The 14,951-nt window shown below is 59.6% G+C and overlaps 1 protein-coding gene across 2 annotated transcripts; it reads right to left on the reverse strand.

The window, feature by feature from the left end:
• Window positions 1–1,506: 1,506 nt before the first annotated feature.
• On the reverse strand, window positions 1,507–14,820 carry OSBPL7 (oxysterol binding protein like 7). Of its 2 annotated transcripts, XM_055576056.1 has the most exons (23): window positions 13,207–14,820; window positions 11,703–11,852; window positions 11,464–11,589; window positions 11,235–11,288; window positions 10,524–10,637; window positions 10,101–10,211; window positions 9,889–10,006; window positions 9,148–9,251; window positions 8,727–8,819; window positions 8,517–8,649; window positions 8,346–8,440; window positions 8,054–8,149; window positions 7,277–7,414; window positions 6,614–6,707; window positions 5,713–5,945; window positions 5,456–5,593; window positions 4,654–4,717; window positions 4,475–4,553; window positions 3,458–3,602; window positions 3,216–3,360; window positions 3,003–3,129; window positions 2,665–2,787; window positions 1,507–2,490 (listed from the first exon to the last, which is right to left on the reverse strand). In XM_055576056.1, the coding sequence occupies exons 2-23, from the start codon at window positions 11,775–11,777 to the stop codon at window positions 2,382–2,384; spliced, it is 2,514 nt and encodes an 837-aa protein (XP_055432031.1). In that variant the 5' UTR covers window positions 11,778–11,852; window positions 13,207–14,820; the 3' UTR covers window positions 1,507–2,381. The 2 variants fall into 2 exon arrangements, 1 of the variants encoding a protein (XP_055432031.1); XR_008712961.1 differs by lacking the exon at window positions 1,507–2,490 and having other exon boundaries at window positions 2,666–2,787; window positions 3,003–3,085.
• Window positions 14,821–14,951: the final 131 nt, after the last annotated feature.

Here is a 14,951-nt window from a genome sequence, read left to right on the forward strand (position 1 = left end):
CCTCTGTACCCACAGTCGCTTCCTCCCCTTTACACTGTCCACTGAGCACAGCCTGCAGTCAGAAATCCGGGCTCCCCTCAGCCCCGCCCGAGCGCCCCCATCAGCAGCCACGTACCAGACCCTGGCTGGGTGGGGAGGGCTTCTGAGAGACAAGGGTCCTCCAGCAGGAATGCCACAGGAGGAGCAAAACCAGCCTGAGCACCTTCCCTCCCACCGTTGAGCTGGCACCGGGGAGGAGAGAGGATACTGGTCTCCATGGCAAAAGCCACAGATGACCTGGTTCCCGTGGGCAGAGGAGTTGCGCCTAGTCTCCTGTCTCCATTAGAAAAATACCTTTGGAATTCGGTCTGTTTGAAACTCTAGTTCTTAAAACATGTGGGAGTTGAACATAGGCTTGTCGGTCAGGCTGTGTGTGACTCTGGGTAGAAAGGGTCGGGGAGGAAGACAGCACATCTTGTTTTAAAAAGATCCTGAATGTGTGCAGGCTTTGGCTTTTTCTGGAATGGATTGAGGTTATTTCTGGTGCATGGTGTCAGGACAAACCTGTTCCTTTTAGCACCTTCAGTAAATAAACTGTGGAAATGTGGACCACACCCCTCCCAGGGGTGGCGGTGGGCGGGGTGGGGGCGGGGCTGGAGGTGCAGGAAGAAGAAAGGGACTAGCCCTGGAGGGGCTGTTTTAGCTCAGGGGACCCCTCTGTTCTTTCTGTTCCCCTTGGAAAGCATGACCTCCTCTTGGGACACCCCTTATACCAGAGCCTGAGGGGACAGTGGGGTGGGCTGAGGGGCTAGGAGACCACTAATGAAATCAGGAGCCTGGACATACCTTCTCCTCTAAGACACAAAGGAAGCCAAATGAGGGAACAGAATCTCTGAACAGAAAGGTGAAGCACTTGGTCAAGGTCAGAACAACTCTGGAGTAACAGGGCTGGGGTTTGGACCTGGGAGGTGGGGGTGGGGGTGGGGTGGAGAAATGCAGCTTGCCCTGTTCTCCCATCCCTTCCTGTCCCTCCCCTCCCCGCATCCTTTCCTTGAAAAGTCACCGAGGGAGTGAGAGGGTGAGCACAGACCTGACCAAGGATGCTGGGGGTGGGGGACAGGGACCACACAGGTTTCTGCCTGGTTGAAGAGTCTGGGTTTTCCCTGAGAAACTCAGAAGCAATGGATGTATTTGAAATTTATTTCTCTTTTAAAATATCGGCCCGAAAACCAGCATTAAAATGGAAGTGACTGGAGGCTCTGAAAGTGAAAGAAAGTGAAGTCGCTCAGTCGTGTCTGACTGTTTGTGACCCCATGGACTATAGCTCCAGGCTCCTCCGTCCATGGAATCTCCAGGCAAGAATACTAGAGTGGGTTGCCATTTCCTTCTCCAGAGGATCTTCCCAACCGAGGGATTGAACCTGAGTCTCTTGTGCATCCTGCATTAGCAGGCAGGTTTTTTACCAGCTGAGCCTCGAGGAAAGCCTGAGCTTGAGCACACGTGTTTTTAAAGGAATGCTCACAGGCCAAAGTTTGAGACAGTCTTTATTGGAGCTTGGAATGTCATAGCAATTCACCTTTATCAGAGGCAGACTGGTAAGATGAGCAGCAACGGCAGCGGGACGTCCGGCCTACATGAGGAATCCTGCTCGCCCGCAAGCAGTACACAGACACACAGACACACACTTCTACACAGACACGCACACGTGCTCGCTCACTCCTGGTGGGTCAGAGGCCAGGCACCCTTCCTGCCCTGCCTGCTCTGGGGGGATCCGCTGAGCTGAGACTGAAGGAAGCCACTTGAGGACCAGGGACGAAGGAGCTGGCGGCTGCAGGCGTTTTGTGGTTTGGGAGAAGGGGATCCGGGAGGACGGGAGAGACTGCCAGGGCCAAGCAAAGGGAGCCCCCCTGGGCCAGGGCATGGAGAGAAGATGCTAGAGATGGGGCATGGGAGGGACAGGGGTGGGAGAAAAGGCCATCCCCTCTCCTTCACTCACTCCAACCACACAGCCTCACAGCAGGGGCCAGAGTCCTGGGCCGAGGAAGCCTGGGGAGCATCAAGGGGTCCCCTGTGTCCTAGGAAGGCACTGAAATGGGGAAGATCTTGAGGGCCTGGAGACTCCCCCAGGAACCCCAGGAGGGAAGGAAGGCGGATGGCAGAGCAAGGAGGGTCTTACATGCCGGTTGTCTGGGGGCAACAAGACCGGGGAATCCTGCTTCCCACCTCAAACAAGGGGTGGGAGATGGGCTGAGATGAAGCCCCTCTGGCCGGCAGAGGGGAGAGGGCCAGAGCCAGGGCTGCCCCTTCGGTCTCCAGGGCAGCGAGTGGGAGAGCCTGGCCCCGTCCATGTGTCCGTGGGGGCCGGAGGGAGGAACCGAGGCCTCCTGCCCCCGGGGCCTGGGCTACCAGAGCACGGCCCCGTCCAGGTTCCCGTAGCCCGGCTCGGCCCGCAGCCGCCAGTACGTGTTGTTAGTCACCCACCACTCCTTCCCGCTGCCGTCGGTCTGCCGCCTGGGGGAAAGGGGCCGGGGAAGGGGAGGGGTGAGCTTCCAGCACTGAGGCCAGTCCCGAGATGCTGCCTCACACTATGGGCCCCACTCAAAGCAGCAAGGGACTGGTGGGGAGTTCAGAGTTCAGAGAAAGGCGGAGCAGCAAGGGGTGGTGGTCGAGGGGGCACACAGGCACCTGAAGAAGCGCGCCTGGTGGACAATGTTGTTCTCCTCCATCACTTTGCGCCTGTCTCGCTGAAGCTGCTCGATCCTTCTCTTCTGGGCCTCGGCCGCCTGTATGTTCCCCTCCTCCAGGTACCTGGGCACCCAGACTTCCGTCAGTGGAACCACCCCACCCTCAGGGGCCCCCAAATCAATCCAAGGCTTCTGTCCCTGCCCAGTTCTGCCCTCAGACAGGTCCCATCTCCCTGAGGCAACACCAAGAAGGAAGGATACAGTCCCCGGTCTGTGCACAAACCCCCGTGGGGAGGGAGAAGCCCGGTGCTTCCAGAGTGGCTCCCACCTGGCACTGACCTCTGGTCTGGCCGGAGCCGCGTGTCCGTGGAAGGCAGGGACCGTTTCAGCTCTGCAGTCAGCTCATTCAGCTCCAAGGCAAACTGAGTGAAGCCGAAGTTTCGCTCATAGTTTGGGGGCATTGAGTCTAGGGGGAAGGCAGGGGGCTGGGGCAGGTGGACTGCGCGCAGCTGCCCTCACCCCTGCCCAGCCCGCCCCGAGCACCCCACTTACTGGGCTTCCAGATGCACTGACCGCCCGGCGGCGGTCCACGGTACAGCCCCTCATGCCACTTTCCAAAGAGTCGGTGGAGGACATGGCCACTCCGGCTGAACACGGCCCCCTGTACCTCGTGGACGTTGGAGCTCCAGTACTTGGCCTGGCGTGGGGGTGGCGCAGGGGGCTTAGGAAGCTGTCCCCTCCCCTCCTAGTGGAGGGGCTGCTGGGGCAGGGAGTGGGGGCAGGGGGCCGCCCACCTTGCAGAAGGTGAGCTTGCAGTGGCAGGAGCTGTCCTGCGTGTTTCGGATGAGCACCTCCCCGTAGTGCTCGATCCAGCGCTGGCCACTGAGGATGTTGTGAATGCAGGACGTCACCTTATTCCACTCAAAGTGGTCCCCAAACCTGAGCGAGAGAGAGCAGGGTGGGTGAGGGGCAGCTGGCTGGCCCTGGGGAACAAGTGCTACCCTGACCCGGGGAGTGTCTCTCTCATCCGAGCAGGTCACGTGGGTCTGGGGAAGGAACCCCGGCGTCCTGGTTCCAGCTCGTGGCCCTTCCATGAAGGATGACATATTTATTAAGTAGAGCAGCCTTCCCAGAGAGTACTCAACTAGCACATCTCCATTTGCTGAGAAAGCTCCTAAGTGCCTAAGTCATGGGAGTGAAAACACAGACAGGGTCCCTACTCTTGGATGCCGGGGACCACGGTGGGCTGATCATATACAACAGCCTGTTTACTACCCACTTCTGCTGGCTATTACTTATTACTCTTATTTTATAGACGAGCAGACTCAAGTATTTTTGCTGCTGCATAACTGTTAAGTGGCAGAACTAAGATTCCCACCCAGGACTCTTGACCCTGAAGCCCAGGGTCTCCTTCACCCCTCATACTGGCCTCTGGTTGCAGTTCCCCATCTGTAACATGAGCTAGATGCGGGTGCTTCAAATAGAGTTTGTGACTCGTCCTAAAACTACTTTAGGTTTCTGTGTGTGTGTGTATGTGTGTGTGTGTGTGTTACAGTACACTGGCTTCAAGTCTCAGATGCATTCCTTACTGTGAGTCATGGTCAAAAATTGTGAAAGCCTCTTGGTCGGATGGCCTTGATGAGCCCTTCCAGCTCTAAGACTTTCCCTTTTTTACTGACATCTGCTGTAAACATGGCTGTAAAGTGTCCAGACACTGCCCCACCCCGAGCAGCTTCAGGATACCTGCCCATCCCAGCCCGGAGCATGGCCTGTGGGCTGGGCCCGGCTGCCCAGCACTTAGGAACACTCACCTGGGCAGGCTCACGTTGACTGTCCCAACAGGCACAATCTCCAGGGATTTGCCCCAGAACTTGTTCTTCCACTTCATGTCTGGAGTTGGGTTGGGGGAGAGAGCGCGACAGCAGAGGTAAGACCAGAGGGTGTTCCAGCCCCTCCCCATCTGCCCTTCACTCCCGGCTCCAACTTTCACCTTGCCAGAAGATGAAGTTCTCAGATTCTGCATGGCACGCTGAGATGGGGGGGTGATGGGAGACCTTGAGGAGCAAAGAAGTTCTCTGGAGGCTGCTCCTGAGGACCGTGAGTCTTGCTCCTGACCCCAGGCCCCCAACACCCCTCACTTTCACCCCCAGTTCCCCTGTGAACCAGAAGACCAGCTAGTTCCAGGTCTCTTGTCCCTGTCATCCTTGGCCACCACCCAAATTCCATCATCCTCTCCTTTCCCACAAGCCCCAACTTTCTCCCTTCTCGCTCACTCCCCTCCAGGGCTCTCCTTGCCTCTCCCCATCCCCTGGCGCCCACCACTGCCTGAGTGTTCTCTACAAAGTGCAATTCTAAGAATGTCGCTCTACTGCTTAAAACCCTCCCATGACTTCCTGTGACCGTCAGGATTTAAAAACCAACCAATCAACTGTTCCTTATCTTCACCCACAGAGCTTCTCAAGGTTTGGTCCTGCCTTGTCTTCCAGCCTTGTCTCTAACTCTTTCCAAATGTGCTCCATCCATCCCTTTACACTGCCTGGAACAGCATGGTCTCCCACCTCCTTGCACACTTGGCCAACTCCAATCCACCCTTCAAGACTGAGCTCAAGAATAACCTTCTATGAGCTTCCTTGACCCAGAACACGATGCAGGTGTTTCAAGGAGTAGGGACCTCCTTTCCTGACTGCCCATCTGCGAGGTGTTCTCACCCCTGCCCTGGCCCCTTGAAGCCTGGATCCTCCCTGGCCTCATCCACACGGCCCCCCCGCCAGCCCGCTTCTTCCCGCCTGCACCTGCTCACTGATGAAGCGGAAGCCTCGGTCAGGGCGCTCACACTCATAGGTCTCCCCCAGGACAGGGTTGAAGGGCTTGCAGCCCGCCCGGTGGTACGTGGAGGAGTAGGCAGACACCGCGAAGGCTGCAATGTACACCTAAAGGGGGCGGAGCACCAGGGGATCAAAGGAGATGCTACCCCACGGCCACCCCACCCGGGCGAGGACGGGGCTGGGAGACGCGTCGTGGGAGGTGGCAGCCGCCGGGGCCGGCGTACCATGCGCTCGCAGGGGTCGGCGGTGCGGCTGGCCCGGTCTAGGAGGCTGCTGTACTCCAGCTCCTCGCAGAGCCGCTGCAGGGTGTTGAGCGGCTCGTTGAGCTGCACTGGCATCGACACCTTGGACAGGTCCTTGCCAATGTTGTTCCGCAGGATGTTCCACAGGCTCACGTCAGTGCCGGGCCCGCTGGCGGCCGGCAGGCATCGGCGGCGGGGCGGCCCCACGGCTGCTCCTGGAACACAACCCGCCGGTCCCTCTCCACTGCACACCACATCGGGGCCCCTCCTAAGCTCCTGCAGCGCCCTGAGGTGTGCTCACTCCCAGGCTCCAGGCTCGACTCACTACAAGGAGCTGGGGCATGTGGCGGGGGGCTAACTCTTGAGAGCTCCCGGGGATTTAGGTGGGCACAGGGCTAAGAACCAGAGGACGCTTCCCACTGTTGGAAACGGAAACCCTGCACCCCAGAACCCCTTCCTGAGTCCCATCCTTGGTTTCTACTCCCTTTCATAAACACAGAAACCAAGGTCAGGATGCAGATTATCCAGCCCACTGTATAGACAAGGAAACAGGCACCTGGGAGTAAAATGACACTACAAAGCCAGGCTGCTATAATAAAAGGTGGCAAAGCGGGCTCTCCTGCCTCACGGAGGCCCACATGAGCCTCCTCAGAAGCCCAGTGTGGAGGCCGGCCCCAAGCTGAGCCAGCCCCACCCCCCAGAGCCACCGCTGGAACCCAGCTCATAGCTGAGCCTTCCTCACTTCCAGAGTCACCCTGGAGTCAACGTCCAAAGCCATCAGCCCACCAGTCCTACAAGGAACGACTTCCCAAGGGGCCTGGGCCCGGCACACTCCTTTTCTGGGCCCACCTCCAGCCCTCCCTCCTCCTTGCCAGGTGGGCACCTTTCTGACAGTGCTCGGCTCCCCGGAGATCCAGCACCTCCTCGGACAGGCTGGTGGTGACTTCACTGGTGCATGATTCCTCCTCCTCCGAGCCCTGGGCCGGGACAGATGACAGGCCGGGCAGACTAGGCCTCCCCGGGCAGCTGGGCAGTACCCAGGGCCTGGCGAGAATCTGCCCAGCTAGTCCTTTGGTGGGAAGGGGAAGAGAACATATTTGGGGGGTCTGAACCCTAAGACAGTGCCCCAGGAGGCCTGGTGTCATGGTGTGCCCTGCCACCTTGGGAGGGAGGGTCCCCAGCTCAGGGACCTGGTGGACATGAAGGGAGGCAAGTAAGGGATTCCTGGGGTCCAGGGTTGGGAAGGCAAGGGTCAAGGAAGTGCAGAGGCTGAAATGGGGTCACAGAAAGATGACTGGGGGTGGAGCTGAGGCAGCAGTTTCAGGAGAACCCATGAAGATGGAGCACATCAAACTGGAAGAGGGGTCCTCAGCAGAGATTTCCAAGCAGGGCCACACAAACCCAGCAGGTCTGGCCATGTTCCCAGAGAGAGCGGCTGAGCTGATTAGAAAGGACTTGGGGATCTACTGACTCTAGTCTCCCGGAACCCCAGCCCTCTATTCCCAGGATCCCTCCCCTCTCACGGGCAACTTCCTCCTTCCCTCACCTCATTCTCAGAAGAGCTGGCAGAGAGGAGAACCTCACAGGCATCAAAGAACTCTGTGTGGGAGTCAGCAAGGGATAGGACGCTGCTCTGGGACAGCTGGGGGGTCAGCTCTCGCCCCTTCATGTACAGAGCTTCTTGCTGTTGGGAGCAAGACTGGTGTTGGCCTGAGGCCCAGCCAGGAGAGTCGGGCCAGGCTCCCCTGGTCAGACAGTTCCCTCAAGAAGAAGTGTGACTGGGGACTTTTACTGTCTGAGTCGTGCAAAGCAGGAGGAGATGTGGAGGGGAGTGAGCATCATGGGGTATGAGGCCTGGGGAAAGATCCTGGCCTGGGAGTGAAGAGACACAGGTTCCACAATAAATGCCTGCACTTCCCGGCACTGGCTCTGAGCCCAGCTCCACGCCCTTGGCATGTGTTAACTCAGTCCCGACACTCACTCTGCAAGGTAGGTGCCATTATCACCCCCACTCTGTAGATTAGGAGACTCAGGGTCACGAGGCCGGCATGCAGTACAGCCAAGTGCAAACCCATATAGTACAGGAGCCTGGGCCCATTATTAGATCCATTAAGGCTCAGTTTCCTTATCTGTGAACTTGAGGGTAAGAATCGACTTCCTCACGAGGTCCTGACTTAAAAGCGCTCTACACATTATTAAGAAATGATCTGGATATGGCTGCTGCCTGTGTTCTGCGAAAGGGGCTGGAGTTTCAGGTCTGAAAGCGAACTCTGCCTTCACTCCTGCTGAGAAAGGAGGGCCCCACCGCCCACCCAGCTCCCACCTCCTCGGGATTGAGGGAGCTGAAGGAGTCTGCAGTGGTGTCGGAGGAGATGGACAACGAGTGGAGGCGCCTCGGGCCAGCCGAAGTCTCAGAGACCTGTGGGGAGAGAGTGAGGGAGCCAGTACAGGATGGGGATAGGGGAAGCCCCACACACACACACTGAAGGCCTGTCAGGCAGGACCTGCTTCAACCAACCCCCTTCCTGGTCCAGCCCTGCGACCACCCCCAGGCCTGCCCAGGCCTGCCATCTTCAGGCCGCTCCTCCCACTGATCACCCCATCCCCAGGCTCACCCCCAGCCTGGATGGCTCCGAACCCGGGTGCAGGTCCCTCAGTCGGTCCCGTTCAGCAGTGAGGGCGGCCAGGACGCTGCTGAGCGAGCTGTGCACTGTGGGGGCAGGGCCGGCAATCAGACTCCCTTCCTCTCTCTCCCCCTCCCTCAACCTGCTCCAGCTCACACTCACCCTTCTGGGCCAGGGCCCAGAAGCTGCGCTGCAGGTGGGCATAGTCTGGGGGCGGCAGCCCTCGGGGGCCCGAGGGGTCTCGGGACTCCAGGTAGCGAGACAGGTTGGGAACTGAGCCATGGAGACGACCCACCTGTGGGTGAAGGGGAAGGGTGGAAGGGCCCAGCCTCCTTCAGCGCCTCCCACCCAGCGTCTCGGGGACCACCTCACCCGCCCGATGGTGTCGTCCTTGGCAAAGCTCTGTGTGCACCACATGCGGCTGGTCCGCTTCCCCTTCTTGGGTCTCTCCGTCGTCACCGAGGCCTGGCAAGTCAAGGTGGGTGAGTTTCGGTCTCAGGGTGGAGAAGACCCCCAAAGCCAAGAGAGAGGCGGACGGCCATGGAGGAGGAGGCAGAAGACCAACAGCCTGGCAGCTGCCTGGGCACAGGGGGAAGGGGTCGCTCCAAAGGGGCAGAGAGACAGCCCGGAGGCAGTCTGGACACAGTGGGGAGGGGCAATTGGGAGACGGTGGCTCTCCAGTAAGTGGCAGCATTTAAGGGGGACAGGGGACCTGTCTGGGGAGGTGATGGAGATGAATGGGGCAAGAGGGGAGAGAGCCTGGGGCGGGCCCCTGTCTCCGTCTGGACCTCACCTGGTGCGTGGGGATGACAGGGGCCGAGGGAATCCGGTGCAGGGACTCCAGGCTCTGGAGGAGTCTGTGTAGTTCCTGGAGCTTGCCCTGACACTCCGAGAGTTCTGTGGGAAGGATGGATGAGGAAGGCCCTCTCCCAACACTGGCCGGCTCCCCTCCCTCCTCCAAAGACTTCACCAGCAGCCTAGGGAGTCCCGACACTGCCTCCCTCTCCCGCTCACGAGCCCACAGCCACTCCCGGCTCCCACCCTCTGGTTTGGCCTCCAGGGAGCACCCGCACCCCAGTCTGCACTCCGTCCCCAGACCACACTTCACCTCCGCTGCCTCCACACAAGCCAGGCGGCCCTCACCCTTGCTCTCCCGACTCATCTGCATTTCCCTCTCCCAGGCCAACATCACAGCCCCCAGCTCTAGGAACCTGATGCCAGAACACACCCCTTCCCTGGTACTCCTCCTCAGGCCCCCTCCCTGTGTTGGCACCCAGGATCTTCTTTGTCAGGAGTCCCAGCCCTGTGTCCAGCTCTATGTGCTTAGAGCACAAGCCCCGCCATCTCTGTGAGCCTGAGGCTCTGGGGGTAGGGCCCAGGAGACCTGATCAGCCTAGAGGCAGAGGCTGTCGCCCCCACTAGACGGGGGCTCCCAGAGCAGGAAAAGAGGTCACACTTTCTCCTCCTTGTGACTGCTGATGCCACCGAGACACAAGAGCACGGGCCCTCCCCATGGAGGCCAGGGGTCCCTCACCGTGAGAGCAGCGGTCCAGCCCATCACTGTCCCTCAGCCAGGAAGACACTTTCTCCCGAGGTCCAACCCCTGGCAGAGCCGAGGCACTACCCGCTACCGGAGGCTGGGCACTGGGAACCTGTGGGGCGAGTCAAAGGTCAGGAAGGCGGCTCCTCTTTGAGTCTCAGCCTGAATCCTCACATGCCCGGGTCCCGCCCTGGGGCCCATCTTACCTTCCGGTGGGTGGTGCTGGGCAGCAGGCTTCGAGGCACATCCAGGTGCTGGGCTGAGCGGTGGGCACGCAGCTGGGCCACCCAGCTCTGGAACAGGTCCTGGGACTTGATCTGCAGAGGTGATGGAGAACGAGAGGGACGCATGAAGGGAAGGATTGCTTTCTAGGGGCAAGAAGTTGGGGCTCTGGTCCCCAGGCAGGCAGGATCTCTCCCTACAGCACACAGATGGTGCAAAGGCCTCTCTCTGTGCCTGATCACATAAGAACCAACAGGGCCAGTTTGCCGTTGGCTCTTGTACATGGTGGGAACTCCCCTCTGGTCAAACTCAGACGGCCCCTCGGCCCCTGCCCCTCTCTCCTGCGTGACCCAGTGCTTCTGCCAGGCTGGGGGGGCAAGCCACCCCCTGCCTCCCACGGACATCACCTTGAGGTGGTAGATGTTGTCTTCAGTGTCAAGGTCAATACGCTGGGCCTTTTTGTTGATGGACATGACCGACAGTCGGACATCAATGGAGCCATGGAGCTTCCCCTTGGTGATCTGGGAAGGTGAGACCAAAGAGGGAAAGGGACGTGAGTTGAGGCCACCGGGGCCACCATCCCCTTGAGGTCACGCTAGGTTCGAAGGTCAGGCAGCAGGTTCACCCTCAGGCTCAAGTGACAGTGTCAGCAGGACATGTCAGTCGTCCTCCCGTGCACTGGCCAGCCTGCTACGTCACGTCACAACCAGAGCTCCAGGGAGTCACAGGGCGAGGAACACTTCCCACCCTCAAGAGTCTGCAGGCAGGGCTGAGGACGATGAACCTCCTGCAGAACCCAGGTGTCTAGGCCTTTAGTTTCTCGTTCTTGCCTGAGCACGGTACGAGGACAAGGATGATAAAGCCCCTCGGTCTTGGGCACTGATCTGAGCCTGGCACTGTCCCGAGAGCCCTCACCCAACAAAGACTCTACAAGTGGGTGATCACCCTCTCTCCACCTTAGGGGTGAGGAGTTGAGACCCAGGGAAGTAACCTGCCCAAGACCCCACATCCAGAAAACGGCACACCTGGGATTCAGGCCTTGCTCTGGGGGATTCCAGAAGCCCCCTGCCTGCCCAGGGCCCCCTCCTCTCACACCCACAGCCGAGGCCCCAACTCACATCTTGCCGAGTTGTCGCGTAGTGAAGAATCCCATCCTCGAGCACGAAGTATCTCTGTGAGGATGCCCAGAGGGAACAGGACCGGGGTGGGGGGCGCGGAGAGGAAAGGGTGTGGGGAGAGCAACCACACGGAAGTCTCTCCTCACACACAGACAGCCTGCGCTGCCCAGCGGCCCCACATCCCTTCCGGCCCCTGCATCTGGCCCCTCCCTCTGCCCTGCCACCCTACCTTGTGCCAGCCCTTCAGAGGCCACTTCCTCTTCTTGAGCAGGTGGCCTTCCTGCCTCTCGGGCATGATACCCTCTGCCCCCAGCCGGCCCCGAGGCTCCTCCACCACCTCCCACAGCTCACTGGCCTGCAGTTCAGGACAAAGGGTGAGGGGGTGGGGAGCGGTGAGGCCACCACATCTGTCTGTCCCTGAGGGCCAGCCCCCCGCCCTCCGCCCCCGCCCGCTTCCCACCCTCAGACCTGCTGGGCACCGCTGGGCTTTGCAGACTGAGTGCTCTCGGCCAGGGAGGGAGGGTCCCACTCTTGGAAGTCCATGGGGAAGGGAGTGGCCACTCCCTGCTGTGGACGGAGAGCAAAAGGGGAGGGACGTCACCTTGTCCTGAGGGGGCCCTGGAAACAGAGAGAAATGCTGTTAGCGCAGACTTGACTGTCACCTTCCCCACCTCCACCCCTCCTGCTCCCTCTGAGTCTTGAGAGCCCCAGCACATCTTCCGCTCACCTGCCAAGCCCATCCCGAGCCCATCCCCACTCTGGGCAGGTCTCCCTGCCCACACCCTCCAGCTGCGGCCGCTGCCCAGAGAGGCAGAGTGCGCAGCAGGCAGGCCGGTGCCAAGAGAAAACCTCGAAAAGTCCGCCCCGCCCCACCTTAGGCACACACATTCTCTGGCTCTCGGACACACTGGGTGCTTTCTCTGGAGGATTCCCTTGGGGTAATCAGAGGTGAGCCGGGCAGTGAAGGAAGAGCCTCCAAAATAGGGCAGAGGGATTCAGGGACTGGGCAGGCGAGATCTCACCCCAGCCCCTCTTCCTCGGGATCCCAACCCCACCACCACCACCACAGAAGTGCAGACGCCCCTGCCATCAACCTTTTACAGAGCACCCCCCAATCCTTGACCCCAGCTCCATACAGAGCTCCCCAGCTGCCTGACCAACTGACCTCCATATCTTCTAGTTCATGGGCTCCCATTGTTCTGCCTGGAGAGACTGATCCCTGAGACAGCCCCCATTTTCCCCTGGGCTCCCCATCAATCATCCTCTTAGGATGCCCACTTCGGACCCTCGGTCCACCACGCCCCGCCCGCCCCACAACCTCCTTTTTTCCATCCCAGTCCTTGGGGCTCCTGAGAAACACCATCCACCTGGAGAGAGCTGGGGACAGGCTGATGGAGACGCATGCTGAGGTCCACACTGGTCCCTCAGCCGTGCCCACAGGCGCCCTGGGCACCAGTCCTGGCCATCCTGACTCCACGGGGAGATCAATAATGCATGAGACTCCGTGTGTGAGAGATGGGGGAGGGGACTGGAGGGGCAAGGTTGGCCTGAGGCTGGGAAAACAGCTCACACCTTCCGATGGAGCTAGCAAGCACCTGAGGAGCTGGGGGTCAGGAGGGACAGGGATATGGGGGGTGTGGGTGGTGGGAAGGTCAGGGCAGAGGGGTCCATGCTACGCTACGAGAGGCTGATCTGGGGGAAACTCCTGCATTTAGCCATTGGAAGTTACCAAACTCTTCCAGTATTGGGACATCTCTGTACCCTCTTCCTGGCCCCATGGGATCCCGGCCCCTCACTCCTTGTGCGTGGAGGAGCAGACTCTGTTACGGAGGGCGCAGGTCGAGGTGAGCCAGGTAGGTGCCCTCTTTCCAGCTCCATTCCCGCCCTCATCTCCAGAGCAGTGACCCACCAGCTTCAGGTGGGAGGAAGCCCTCTCAGGGAATGTCAGCTGATGCCAGAGCAGCCTCCTTACCCCAGGGTCCATGGACACCAGTGCTCCTTGGCCCGAGCACCGCTCCGCCTCTGAGTCACGGTCTCCGAGCCACCCGCTCCCTGCTCTCAGAGCTGAGCAGTGGCGGCAGCTGCAGCAGGAACCAGGAAGGAGACGTCGGAGCCTCCCCTCTAGCCGGATCTCCTCACCTCCCCCTTCTCGGCCCCTCCTCCTGCCGAGCTCCAGGCGGCCGCTCAGCTCTGCCCCCCTGCTCCTGGGAGGACTCAGGGCTGAGCCGACTCCCCAGTGCCCAGGCTTGGGAGTGAGGACAGAGTCCCCTTTGGGCACAGTTCCAGATAGATCACATAGTACCGGGGAGTTGCTGGCCTCAAGCCAGCAGTGATAAAGAATTTACTCATACCAGCATGGCCTTGACCCGTTAGTACCCAAGGCCGTTTCCTTGTTAACCCCCGCTTCTCATTTTACAACTGAAAATAGGTGGCTAGATTTGGAGCCAGCAGAGCTATCAGGTTGACAGGAAGGGAGGGATGCCCCGAGGGGACACAGTTGATGGTGCCAAGGCCACAGTCACAGGGCGGTCAAGGTTAAGAGGGCCACAGTGAGGCTGTCACTGGGGTGATGCGCCGCCAGGTCAGGACACATGGGGGCTGGAAGCACCTAGGTGGTAAGACACCCCTACCCACCCCCGGCCTACCGAGTCTGGATCAGGAGCAGGTCCAGGGCAGTAACAGGCTGGCTGGTAAAGGGCTAGCTCAGCCTCCCGCTCTGAGCGCCTTTGCCCTTCTGCTAGAGTAGTGTCCAGCTGCTCAATTCTAATTAAAAACTTGCTCTTGCTGAAAAGTCTGGAATTTATTCAAATGGATGTGAACTGGACTGACAGCTTTAAGTGCAGTACAGCCCCTTTCTAGAAAGAAGTGGGTTTTGAATGGTGTGGCCTCAGGCACCGCCAGCGGGTGAAGGGTGCAGTCTGAGGTTCTTTGATTGCCAATGTGACGTGGGCCACTTTCCCATCCAGCTGTCTCCGCCTGGGTTTCGGCTTACCCTTCAGGGTCTTACATCTCTCAGAAGATGCGTACTCTGTGTTCCATTGAGAACCTCGGCACCGTTCCTGCCACCCCAGGAGGGCACTGTTGGCACCTGGCAGGGCTCTGGAGCCAGGGAGAGCACTGGGCAGCACTGGCCAGACTAGCTCTGGCACCCAGGAGCCTCAAGGCCTTTTAGTTCACTTTATGTTGACTGAGCATCCCTGGGCAAAGGGCAGAGCTGGGCACGGTGGGAAGTTGACCCTGGACCAGGGAAGGAGAAGCTGCCGCAGATCTGCCCAGGACTGAGGAAGCTGCGGCACTGCTCCAAGCCCCAGAAATTCTCCACGGCCACCTCCGTGCATCGCCCGTGTCCACCCGGAACGTGCTCCCATCAAGGACAAGGGCGGGCTCCAAGTTAAACATCCTCCATGAGAAACTTTCAGTTCCCTGAGACCTGGATGAGGACTCCTACTAAGAGCCTTCAGACTCCGTCATTGAAACAGAATCCTGGTTTCCTCCCCGTCAGCTCTTTTGTTTTGAACCACCTGAGACAAGTCAGCTACTTGGTAAAGCGGGCGGCTGCCTTCAAAAGGACAAGCATGTAAGCAGTGTCATTTGAGGGAGCAGGTACAGGGAAGTGGCGGGCTTGGACATGGGAAGACGGAGATGTTCTAGGAAGGGAGGTGAGTCAGAGATGACCTTGGGAATATGTCTACTGGGAGGATAAGCTTATAAACAGTA

This window comes from Bubalus kerabau, chromosome 4 (assembly GCF_029407905.1).
Source record: "Bubalus kerabau isolate K-KA32 ecotype Philippines breed swamp buffalo chromosome 4, PCC_UOA_SB_1v2, whole genome shotgun sequence".
NCBI lineage: Eukaryota > Metazoa > Chordata > Mammalia > Artiodactyla > Bovidae > Bubalus > Bubalus kerabau.

Coding starts and splice junctions, on each gene's coding strand:
- OSBPL7 (XM_055576056.1), bottom strand. CDS start 11,777: ATGGACTTCCAAGAGTGGGACCCTCCCTCCCTGGCCGAGAGCACTCAG. Junction 5,594..5,712: donor CCGACCCCTGCGAGCGCATG/GTACGCCGGCCC, acceptor CGCCCCCTTTAG/GTGTACATTGCAGCCTTCGC. Junction 4,718..5,455: donor TCCGCTTCATCAGTGAGCAG/GTGCAGGCGGGA, acceptor TTGCTCCTCAAG/GTCTCCCATCACCCCCCCAT.